The sequence below is a fragment of the Sylvia atricapilla genome, chromosome 2 (assembly GCF_009819655.1).
Source record: "Sylvia atricapilla isolate bSylAtr1 chromosome 2, bSylAtr1.pri, whole genome shotgun sequence".
In the NCBI taxonomy this organism is placed as follows: domain Eukaryota; kingdom Metazoa; phylum Chordata; class Aves; order Passeriformes; family Sylviidae; genus Sylvia; species Sylvia atricapilla.
Window position 1 is genome coordinate 90856571 of NC_089141.1, and position 12148 is coordinate 90868718.

General features: G+C 51.6%; 1 protein-coding gene and 1 long non-coding RNA gene across 4 annotated transcripts in view; both read left to right on the forward strand.

The window, feature by feature from the left end:
• The first annotated feature begins 3644 nt into the window (after nucleotides 1–3644).
• Nucleotides 3645–8350, forward strand: LOC136358025 (uncharacterized). The gene is made up of 2 exons (XR_010742993.1): nucleotides 3645–4860; nucleotides 7152–8350. It is a non-coding gene; the product is annotated as an uncharacterized lncRNA (long non-coding RNA).
• Nucleotides 8351–11846: 3496 nt separating this feature from the next.
• The window catches only part of CARS2 (cysteinyl-tRNA synthetase 2, mitochondrial), a 35298-nt gene continuing 34996 nt past the window's right edge, over nucleotides 11847–12148 (forward strand). The window contains exon 1 of one of the 3 annotated variants that reach the window (XM_066313823.1): nucleotides 11847–12080. In XM_066313823.1, coding sequence (XP_066169920.1) covers nucleotides 11862–12080 — 219 coding nt within the window. In that variant the 5' untranslated portion in view covers nucleotides 11847–11861. The remainder of the gene's footprint in view (nucleotides 12081–12148) is intronic. The other 2 variants (XM_066313822.1, XM_066313821.1) reach the window with 2 other exon arrangements.

Sequence of the window (12148 nt, forward strand, 5' to 3'; positions counted from 1 at the left end):
CCACCAAAAGATCCTTCAAATATACAGCAGATTCCACATTCAGGAAGGCTGAAAAAGCGGAGTTAATGATTTTCAGTGGCTGAAATACAGAAATTTTATGCCTTAAGCTTTGGAACTTGACTGATGTAATCGGTTTAACCCATCTGAACCTGGTGGGTGAGCATCATCCATGAAGAACCATCTGTCTCAAGAGCACAAAGCAATGACCGACTGAAGTTCGGCGTGGGGAAAACTTCGGTTCTAGCACTGCACTGTGCCATTGCCGGCCGGGCGCTGCTGAGCGGGAGGAGCCCTGGCTGCAGGCTGGAGCCCGGCCCGGCCGTGTTCGGTATGTGAGCCACGGAGCGGGCGCTGCCGCAGGGCCGAGGGGGCTCAGCCCCGTCTCGCACTCGGTGCAGAGAGAACCACCGGAGCGGCGGTGCTGCGGCTCGGGGCTGCCTGGAGCTGCCCGCCTCGGCAGCCTCACTTCACGGGGATTCCAGGAAACCGCGCTCCCGCGCCGTGCTGCAACAGCGGGAGCGCAAAGCTGCGCTCTGGGCGATTAGCGAACGCACACTCCTGGCATCACAGAAGCCACTCAGCCGGAGGGAAACCGTGCCGGCCACGGCCTCACTCCCAGCGCAGCTCCGCAGCCTCACGGGGGCTGAGACATCGCGCAACGACACGAGCGGAACACGGGTGAGGGCCCGGCCCCCTCCCCGCCCCTCTGCGGCGCCCGGAGCCGCCCCGGAGGTGACGGAGCCGCCATTGTTCTCGGGCAGGAAACCGGGGCGTCCCCGCGGAACCCGCGGCGGCCCGGGGGGCGCGGGGGGTGGGGCGGTCCGCCCCCCCCGTCCCGAGCGGGGCCGAACTGGCCCACCCGGGGTAACAAACAGGTGATTGACACAAGCAGCGGCCAATCACGGCGGGTGGGAGGGCGCTCGCGCCCGCCCCCTCCGGCCATTCACGAGAGGTGCGGCTGGAGCAGCGGCGCTCCCCCCCCGGGACACGTCAGTCACTCTCCGGACGGCCAAGGTTTCCCCGCCCCCTGCTGCGAACCCGGCCAATCAGAGCGCGCCGGCCGGGGCCGGCCGAGATATTCAAATCAACCCCACGGAAAAGTTGCTTCTCGAAACGTCACGAGGGGCGGGGGCGCGAGAGGGTCGGCCCGGCCCCAGAGCCAATCGCGCGGGGAGGCGGGGCGCGGCTGCCCGTGGGGACGCCCCCCCTATCAGCGCCCCCGATGGGCGTGGCCAACTGCGATATGCTAACGAGGCGTGTCTATAAAAAGAGCACGGACGCCCCTTCCCAGCACAGCGCGGAGGTGCCCGCTGGATGTGACTTGGTGGGATGCAGTGTCCGCCCTGTCCTTTTCTTCCCCTCCTACCCCCGACAGCCCCCGCGGGCTTTGAGGAAGTTTCCCTCAGACCCTTCCCCCGGGAGCTGACTGGCTCTCATGATGAGCTGCCCGAGAAGCGGCTGAGGCAAAGGCAAGCAGGGCTCGCTGCCCACCCCCTAAAGCCACATGCACGGGGGCGCAGGCAGGGAGAGGGGGTTCCCCCCTCCCGGCACCCCGTCTGTCACCGCTACCTGCGGCACAGAAAAAGTGCACCCCCTCCCCCCCCGCCTCCCTTCCCGAGCGGACGCCAGCGACCAAGTGACAAAGCTGCCCCGAGTCCTGCAAGCCGGCCTCCCCTTCCTTCCCTCCGCCCGTGGGGACGGGGACGGCGTGCCCCGAGCGCCGGGAGGGGAGGGGGCGCCTCAGCCCAGCCGTAAATGCGACCGTGTGTGTCGTCCCCCCCACTCACACCGCACACGCCGGTCCTGCCCCCCTCGGCCCCCCCGCCCCACGGAGCCGGGCTATTTCACCGGGTGAAACGAAACCCACCGAGGAGGGAGCGAAGAAAGCACACCCTGCCCCCCACTCTCGCCTAACCCCCTTTCCTCTTCTCCCTCCCTCCTTCCCTCCCTCCTTCACTAGCTGCCTCTCTCCCCTACTACAGCCATAATGAATACTGTACATTCCTAAATGTTGTGCTGTAATCTCTCCCCCTCTATTCACCCAGCACTTTCTTCCGTACCCCCAAATCCTTCCACCTCAGCCCCATGGCCAGGGACGGCCCCCTTTGTGCACCGCACACCCACTTCCCTGCCCCGCCTTCTTGGCCAGCAATTTACACAGAAAAGCAGAGTCCTTGCTTAATAAGAAAAGCCGGAGACCTTTTGTTCCGCCCCATGACAAGAGCTAACGCTGCAGATCAGTCCCTCTCTCTCCTCGGATCTTTCTTCCCGGCTTTCTTCCTCCTTTTACCTCCCAAAAATAAAACTACCATCCCTGTGGGGTGCAGAGGGGCAAACGGAGCCAAGGCTCAGCTCTAAAGAAAAGAAAGGGAAAGACACCCTTCCCCCCCGAGCCCCAAACCACACACACGGACATACACATATATAGAAAGCACTTACCTTGATATTTTGGCGTCAATTTCCCTCATCAAGGAGACATTTCTCTGCAGATCGAAGGGCATAGACTCGATGGAGTCCAGATAATCCTCCACATAGTTCACCTAGGTGAAGCTGGTCTCCGTTTGCAGGACTCAACATTTTCATCCGGCAAAGATAAAAAAAAATCCTTCCCCACACCGCTCTGTGTGTGAGAGCAAGTGCTGCTCCCTTCAAAGACGGTAAACCCCGATGAAGGTTCTCACTCCCTGCCCACCTCTCTCGGTAGCTCCCCCCCAAAAAAACCGAGGGAAGCTACATCTGAACTCCTCTTGTGTGAAAAAGAGGGAGAGAGAGAGACACCACACACACCCTCCGCTAGTCCCCTACAGCCAGCAGCAGCTGATTGAATGCTGTCGTTGTGGGTAATTCACGAAGGAGGTGGTAAGAACAATCAGAGGGATTTGTGTGTGTGTGTGGGGAAGGGAGGGGGGAAGGAGGGAGGAGGTAGAAAGGAGGGGGGCTTAAACCAGCTCCTCCGAAACAATCTGGAAACAAAATGTGCTCTGCAAAGTGTCTGTCAGAAGCAGCGGCAGCCCCTCTGCCTGCGCCAGCGTCGCTCTGCTCCGCTTCTCCTTCGCTCCCCCCCTTCCCCGCTCTCCTCCTCACCGCCGCCGCCGCCGCCGCTCCCCGGCGATATCAACGCAGCCTCCTCGCTCCCATACGCCGCGCTAGATCCAACGTGGAAAACCCAAATACCAGTTTCAAACACTTGGGAAACATTCGGCCCCGCCAGCCAGGGCGCATGCGCTCTCTCTCAGCGCTGTGTACACACACACACACACACACTCTCACACCCTCACCCGCACACACTCAATCCCTTCCCCCGCCCGGAACCTCCGCATATCATCGTCCCGCCTCCCTTACTCACGTTTGGGGAGGGAGGGAAGGCGGCGGGGATGCGGGCCGAGCCAGGGGGCGGGCGGCGCAGGGCCGGCGTGGGCGTGGGTGTGAAGGAAGCCCCGGGGAAGGCGGAGGCTCCGGTGAAGTTGTGCGGAGGCTGCGAGGCGAGCGGCCCGCGGGGAGGCTGGGGGGATCGCGGGGGCAAGTGAATGCTTTTTGCGGTAGGGTACCGAGACCTTGGAGGAGTGTCGCCTCCTGCCAGCTCGCTCCGGGATGGAGCGGCTTCGAGGCCTTCCTAGGAGAAGGGAACACTGAGAACCATGCAACGCCACCGCCGCGCTGCGGGCAAGGCTGTCGCCGGCGCGGCGCCGGATCGCCGAGGGGAAACGGGGAGCGTTCCGTCCCTCCTCCTCAGCGGGCACCCGCATCCATCACCCCGCGGCGCCTGACAGCCACCCCAGCCAATCACCGCGCCCGTGGCGTCCCGCCCCGCAGCTCCCTCAGCCAATCCCGCTGTGGACAACCGCTGCCCGGGATACCGCGCGCCGCGGTGGAGGGGGCGGTAACGCCCGAGGGGAGGGGGCGGGCCTGCGCATGCCGCGATTCCTCTGGCGACGGGGAGAAAATGGAGCCGTTGGGGACGCAGCGTGACTATGTTTCCCAGCGGTCTCCGGGCGGTTGCGCATGCGCGAGGCAGGGCTGGGTGGAAGGCGGGAGGAAAAGGGAAGGAGGGCGGGTGGCCGAGAGAGGGAGTGAGCCTGCAGCGGCTCGCTTATCCCGCGAAGTGGCGAGGGAAGGGTCACTAGGGGACGCCGCCGGCGGTTGCGTTGTAAAGGAGGCTGGCGGCGGAACGCCCCCGCCTCGCATGGTTGCCGGCGAAGGAGGAGGAGAAGGGGCGCCCGGGTACAACGCTGTGCCGCCCGCGTTGTCCCCGCCAGAGTGACGCGGGGGTCGTGCGGAGGAACCCCGCTGTCGGTCAGCGTCGCCTTTGTATCCTGGAGCCGCTGCCATGTCCCGGAGTCTGCAGGCACCCGTCTCTGCCAGGATCGGAGAGTGGGGAAGGCGGGGCTGGAAAGAGCTACCTCAGCTCTGCTGAAGCAAAACAACGTGCGCTTTCTGCCTCTTGTTTTTTTTAGCAGACGTCCACTGGCAATCCCTAATTTAGGGGAGACTGAGTCATCACTTCTGAGCGCCCAGACTCGCTGGTGCAGTCGGTGCTCCGTGAGGCCGCGATGTGCCGGCTGCAGGGAGCGGAGGGAGCGGCGGCCTGGCGGGGCACCTCAGCGGCTCAGCCCCTGTTACGTGTTCCTGCTGCAGCCGTCAGCTGGGTGTATGAACGCCCGGAGTTGGGGTTTTCAGGGAGAACAGGCAGCTGTTTAGCAATACTTCCAGCATCCTCCTTCCCGCCCTGCACTGGGAGTCATGCACCCAAATAATTTCTGAGGCGTGGAGACGGTACCGTAGAGTAAACCCTTTGAACTGATACCGATCTGCTGTTTCGGGCAAGTGTCATAGGGCACTTCTTGTTTTCTGAAGATCCCTGTAAGTTCTCCCGTTATTTTCTTCCTCTCATTTTCTGTTTCTGTGAGTGGCTGTAAAAAAATGAGTTGCTTGAAGTAAACCTCACATACACAAGATCTCAGTTTTTTTACTTAGAAGCACGATGGTATCTAGGCAGTGCTCCAAGCCAGTGTTTCTGGACCTGTGTGCTCTGGTTTACTGTGGCATAGAGAGGGAGTTGTTGAATGACAGCATTAGCCTGTGAATACCTATCCTAGATTGTTGGCACCAATTGGTAGTTAGAGCCTGTTTAAGCTTTGCCTTCAAGAGGGTGAGCCACTGTCAGCAATTAAGGTAGTTAACAGTCCCCTGCGTAGTGTAAGAATTCAAGCCAATAATTATGACTCAGTAGAGGCAAGATATCTGAGAAGAATACAGATGAGTCCTAAAAGAGTCATTCTTGCAAAAAAAGGAAATCATCATTCTAGACACACACAAGTAATTACACATATGAATAAGAAATGAGTTTGTAAAAGTACCTGCTAATTTACTAAAGAGGAACTTTTGTCCGTCCTCTTAATAGGCAAAAACAACAACAAAAAAATCAGGAAGGAAAACCTTGAAATGTAATGGTAGCTTGCTAAATTTCAGCAATCTGCTCCAAAGTACTGATAGTTGGATGTGCTGAGGTTAGAGAGCTTGGCTGCTAAAAGTGTTGTCTACTAGATCTTCCTCTGTTAGCTTCTCATATGTTACTAGAAGAGTGACACATAGAAAACCATTATGGGACTTTGCACAAGTCCGCGGGACAAGGAAGGGACTGAGCAACTCTAGAATGCATTTGGTATCCACTTCGAAGGTACACTTTTACAGCTCTTAAAGATGATGCTCAGTGCTCTGTATAGTGATGTAATAAAATACTTACCTGTACCCAGAAATATCAATTCTCTGCACCCGCCTCTAGGCTCAGCAACAGGTTAGCCATTGATTTAAGAAGCTGGGTGGGAAGGAGAGAAGGATAAAATCAGTTGTGTATAGAAGGTATGGAGCTGGTGCCCATTGCCCATCTTTGCTTTTTGTCCTCTGCTTTCTTAGTTTGGCCTCTTGCCTCTGAACTGCAATAGGTGAGGGATGGGAGATTTTGAACAGAGTTTCTGATGTTGTGTTTCATATTAGGGGCCCATTTCTTACCCTGGAGAAGAATTCACAAGTAGAGATGAATGTAATTTGTCAAAGATGGAAGAGACTCCAGGGTTTCCTTTTCTTCCTATTTCCTATATTTGACTAGAGGATAAAAGTATCTCTCTCTCTTCCTTTTTCTCCCAAGCCCCTTTGCACTGTTTATAAGAAATCTTTCCTATTTAGACCCCCAGATATCTGAGGTTTTCAGAAGTTTCTTGAAGCTGTTGCCTTACTACTGATCTAAACTCACAACAATTAGAATCAAGGGAACTTACAACCCGATCAGCAACTGGCACTACTACTGTGTCATATACATACTATGTATGTATATACAAAATATACATCACATAATATAAATGTTTTAGTAATTGTAGTTGTTCCAGTCATTATGGTTATTCCAGCCAATCAGCATAAAGTTTAAAATACTTGATATGAGGAACATAAAATCCCAAACCTCCAAACATTCCACAAATGCACGTACTACATAGCTGGTACAAGGAATCCTGGCTGCCTCCTTTCTCCTTCTCTGCCTTAGCTGAATAGTGCTATATGAAATGCTGTGTAATCATTACAGCTGTGTCTCTGTTTATTAGAAAAGATAGTGTCTTCTGATCATTTGTCATTATACTTTATTGTACAGACAGATCAGATGGGTGTATTCCTGCTACTGAATTGCTGTTTTCCGCACCATTTAATAGCTTAATCCCTCTTCTCTAGTTACATATGCTTGGAGGGTTTTTTTCCTTGCCTGTTTGTCTGTTTATGAGGCTAAATTCATGCTTACGTGGATGATGGTATAGAATTTTACAAGTCTGTTCATTTTGTTTGTGGTCAAAGTTTTGAAACAAAAGTAAAAACAGTTAAGATTCAAGATGAGCAGAGCTGAGGTTTGCAAGTATGAACACCAGCACAGTCATGGTTCACTTTCATGCAATATGCATTGGCTGTGCCCTGGATAGTATATACTGTTTGCAGATATTTAGGCCAGAAATACATGTTCATGTTAGATTAATAGATTCCAAAATCTGGAAAACAAATCTAGTTGAGTTTTGTCCTTTTTCTGCTTCTGAGCAAAGGCTCGAGAACTTGTGAACCTTCCAAATGCCTACCTGACATTGGCCTGCCATTCTAAACGTCCTTTTTTTTATCAGTCAAGTGAGAAAACAGGTATTTCACTGGATACACCTCATCTCCTCCTCTGCTGTTGCACTCACTGCCTCGTCTCACACCTGTTTCCTGGCTACTGCCGCCTTTTTCTGCACCTGCTGCACTTCCAAAGCACAGTGAGCTTAAACAGCATTACACTGGCATTAAAGGTGGGCAGAAAATTCTGACTGGAACAAATAAATGTGCATTGCAGTAGGAAGGCCAAGGCAAGAGTACATCTGAGTTGTCCCAGAGTGTCAATGGAACAAACATAGATCAAGGGCAACATATTCCATGGGTTCCCCATTCCTTTAATGAATTCAAGAGAGATGCACTTCAGCAGTTGGAAACCACTGACAAAGACACCAATCTGAACCCTGACTGAATTCATACCAACCCTCAGACTTGTTTCTGTCAGCTGTGGTGCAGGACCCAAACACTTCTGTTGAAAACCAGGCAGTGTATGTCAGAGCAGTTGGTGGGTAAGTTTTCTGAACAGTAGTAGGTGGTGCTAAAAGCTAATAGATTTTTGGTATGAGCAAGAAAGTTTAATTGGTTGTATATGTCCACCAATTAATTTTCTTTTGCAGTGTTTCTCCCTGTCCCCAGAAATACTCTTTTCAAATAGGTTTCTCAAATGATTTCTCTTTCATAAAACATACTCTTTACCTAGTGAATATTTGGTGGAATGGCCACTCAACATTTACAATGTTTCTGAGCCACGCATTTGTAATAAGATTGAGGCAATTTTTAATCTTTTAAAAATCAAACAAGATTCTGAAACAAGCCAATAAACACCTAGATTTTGTAAAAATAAAAGGACTACTAAATTTAAGTAAAAACACATCTGTAATTACAGATTACTACAAAGCACCAACAGAAATTGAGTCCACTGCAGTGGATTCAGCTCATCTTTGCTTCTGGTCTGTAATTTATCTTTATAACCTTTGCCTCTGTATTTTCTCAGGTTCAGCTTCCTTGCCTGGTTTCTGAACTAGAACTTGATGAGAAGGGCCACAGATACTGGAAACATGCTCTTGTTAACACAGTAAATGCAGCCTTTTTCCTCTGTCAACAATTCTAAGGTGTGTGGTTGACCCTTTTAGAAAAAAAAAGTAACAGCACCTTTAACAACAGGGGGAAAAAAACCTGTAAAACATTACAAAGCATGTGACTCCTGATAATAAATGGAAATGGAAAATTGTTTTTAGCTTTATTCGTGTATGATACAAAACATGCTCTGGGAACTTACCTCTGGGGGCAAATCTTATAGTTATTCCTGAGACTGGAAACTGGAGAATGTAGAAGCCCAAAGGTGGGCCCAAATCCCCAAAGATCCTCCCTGCCCACCACAGAAATGTTGCAAGTGGACAGCACACACAGCTGTATTTCTAACAGACTTCCTTCTTGATCAATGATGGAGGGGAAACGTTGCCTTCTTACGCAGATAAAGGGACAGAAAACAGAGATCCCTTCTAAGGTTGTTCAGGTGTCACCCCATTACTTTAGAGTTTCAGTTTTTAATTTAAAGGCGATTTTAGCCTTACTGACCCCTTAGAAAAACATGAGAATATGACCTGACAGTGTTAAATACATGCGTGTCCTCTTGAAACAACAGTGTACCTAAAGCTCAGGCAGACACGCCACAGTGGAATTGTGACTAAGACCTGTTCTGCTCTGCAGATCACATTTCCTCCTGGCTATTCAGCAAGTACACAGGTAACAGGAGTACAGCAGGGCCAGGCCTGGCACTGATCATATGTACCTTGGCTCTAGCTGTTAGCAACCTCTAAAGGCATCTTCTGCTTCAGGTGGAAGCAAAGGTCTCCTGATGACATAAAATATTTTGCTGCTGTTCTGCCTTTCTTGTAGATGACTATTGTGTCCCTCGTACGTGTCTCAGAGCAGGAGTAAGAGTACAGGTATAGGTGGCATAAAGTGGAGGTATGCTTGCAGCCACAGACCAATTGATTCTGAGAATGCTGGTATTTTTAACATGAATAATAGATGGTTTTTATCCACAGGGATTAGTTTTACTTTTATTTGAAATTAGGTTCTTTTTGTACTTTGGTGATTGAAGAACGCTTTCCACCGTTCCACTGGATATATTCTACTGCATTAAATGTCAAGTGTGAATTATGTTAGCTGTTTATTTCAGGCATTTAATAATTGTGGTTTTTCCCTCTATCAGAAAATAACATTTTTCAGCAGGACATAGAGGTTTTGAGACTAAATGCTAAAAGCCAGTCTGGCTACCACAGACACTAAGCCTTCTGAAACCAATGGGAAAGAAAAGCTCTTGCATTCTTCTGATCTGTTGGCAGTTTCATCCATGGTAGCTAGACCTGGAATTAAAGCTAAAAAACATCCATTATTACTTAGTATTTATTTGAACTCTGTCAAAGTGCTTGGAACCATACAGAACAAAGAAGACAACAGAGTTAATGACAACTCTTAACTAGATGTGTGTTGAACAGCAAGACATCAAAACAGCTCATTATGGAAGCTGAAATAATTGGCTTGTGAAGCTTCCTGAGAAACATATAAAGCAAACATTTGCAAAGGTTATTGGATGGTATCTTGAATTTCATCCTAGGTAGTCTTAAATTAACAAACCCACAAATAGGTTTCTTACTTGATTTTATTTAAGATTGTTAAATGACAAATTCTATGGAAAGTACCTATAAAAAGTAAAAGAAAACATTTGTCACTGATAGGGCTTTATATCTGATATGCTCTAAAATGAAGTAAGGTGTAGACAGACATCGAGTATTATTTAAAAGCAATAATTAAAAATGGTTTTATTACTTACAAAAAAAAACCTATTAAAGTCATCCCTGGCAGATAGAAGAGGAAACAATACAAACTGTGAGGCAGCTCACCACAGGCAGATCTGCAGCATCCAGGCAAGAAAAGCTGTGAGCATTCAGTACTACCTTCCTCCCAAAGGCCAGCAAGGTGCTTTAGCAGGTAACACAGTGGTCTGAGACCTGAAAAGGCTCCACCATGAACAGCCTGTTTAGAGGATTGTGTGGAAGACAGTCAGGAGCAGGACAGACAATGTGCTGGCACTGGCAGTTCACTCTCTCTTCTTGTACATGCAAGGGTGGCCAGAATTGGAGCTCAAAGGCCTTGATTTCAACACATGCCAAGGGGGTGCTTTCTAAATATGGCACTAGACCTGCAGTACTCCTTGGCAAAGCCTGGGAGTGATGTGGGTTCACAGAGAATGGGGAAATTAATGGTACAGCAATCTACTGAGGATGGGTACAAAAACTTGCTGGGGGGAGGCAGAAATAATCACAACGTATTCAGTTGAGGATGTCATCTGGTTGGAAGCTGGAAAAATATCTGTGAAAATATTCACAGAATCATAGAAAGGCTGGGGTTGGAAGGGACCTTAAGGATGACCCAGTTTCAGCTCCTCTGTCGTAAGAGACACCTTTCACTTAGACCAGTTGCTCAGAGACCTGTCCAGCTTTGCCTTGAACGCTTCCAGGGATCGGGCATCCACAGCTTTTCTGTGCTGTGAGCAACCTGTTCCAAAACCCCCTTAACCTTACGGGTAAAGAACTTCTTTCTAACACTATCTAAATCTCTCCTCTCAGTTCAAAACTGTTCCCTCCTTGTCCTATCACTATCTGTACATGTAAAAAGTCGCTCTCCCCCTTTTTTATAAGTCCTCTTTAGGTACTGGAAGGTGCTGTAAGGTCTCCCTGGAGCCTTCTCCAGGTTGAACCATCCCACTCTCTCAGCCTTTCTTCATAGAATAGCTGTTCCATCCCTCTGATCATCTTTGTAATTATAAGGTTGTGGAATTCTCACTTGTTTCTTTGGTACCTGCTCAGAGTCACTTTTAGAAACAAGGTACTGGTTCAAAAACACTTTTGGTACCCTTATGTCTGTTCCATTACACTGTTATTTGCTCTAGTTGAGTAGCTTATAGTTTCCCAAGTGGTTCAAGGTACTGCAGCCAGTTAAGGTTCATTTCCTCGATATGCTCTGAAAGAAAAGAAAAAAAAATCCCCAATGAGGAAGCAGACCTTAAGAATCAGCTGGGCTAAAGGCCAGGGTACCTCACCAAGCACCAGCAGCACTTGCTGACATTTTTGAAAATGTCCAGGTCATTTTCAAACACTTTATACAAGTATGTCGGAGTTAGTGGGGGTGTGTAAGTGGTTTTTGAGACTCTGATTTATTAAGTCCAGTTTGGGAATGTCACACCATGTTTTATTTTCAGGAACTAACAGGCTGCCAGCCTTCTCTGACCTGAAAGGCAATGCAAAAATAGATTCACTCCCCAAAGTGACCGAATTGACTTGACCGGTGGAAAGCACTTTGCTAGATTAGTCACACATTTCCTACAAACACCTCCCTTAAAAGCCCCGCTGAGCAGACGCGGCGCTGGGTTACACCGAGGCGCAGGGCCGGGTACGCGCTGTCTCAGGGGGCGCGGCGGCCCGAGGCCGCACCGCGGGCTCCCCACGGCAGCACTCGGCAGCAGGCAGCGGGCGGGGCGGCCATGGCGCTGTCCCGGCGGGAGGCGGCGGGGCCCGGCCCGGCCCCGCCTGCAGATCCCGCCCCTTCCTGCGCCCCGGCGCTGGCCGCCCCGCTCTGCTGCGGGTCCGGCACGGGCGGGGCGGCTCTCCCGGCTGTCCCGGCTGTCGCGGCGGGTTGTGCCCGCTCTCCGCCCGCCGCCGGGCAGCGTGCGGGCCATGCTGCGCGGGGCGGCGGCGGCGGCCCGGCGGTGCGGGCTCGGCCTCGGAGCCGCTCCCGATGCCGGCCGGGGCAGGCGGGGCGCGGCGGTGCTCGGGCGCGGCGCAGCGGCGGCGGTGGGTGCCTCCGGCGGGGCGCGACAGCGGCATCGTGGCTTACAACAGCCGGAGCCGGAGCAAGGAGCCGCTCGTGCTGGCCACGGAAGGAATTGCCACCTGGTAGCGCCTTGCGGCGGGCGGGCGGGCGGGCGTGGGGTGGCGGTGGTGGCGGCGGCAGGAGCGGCTTG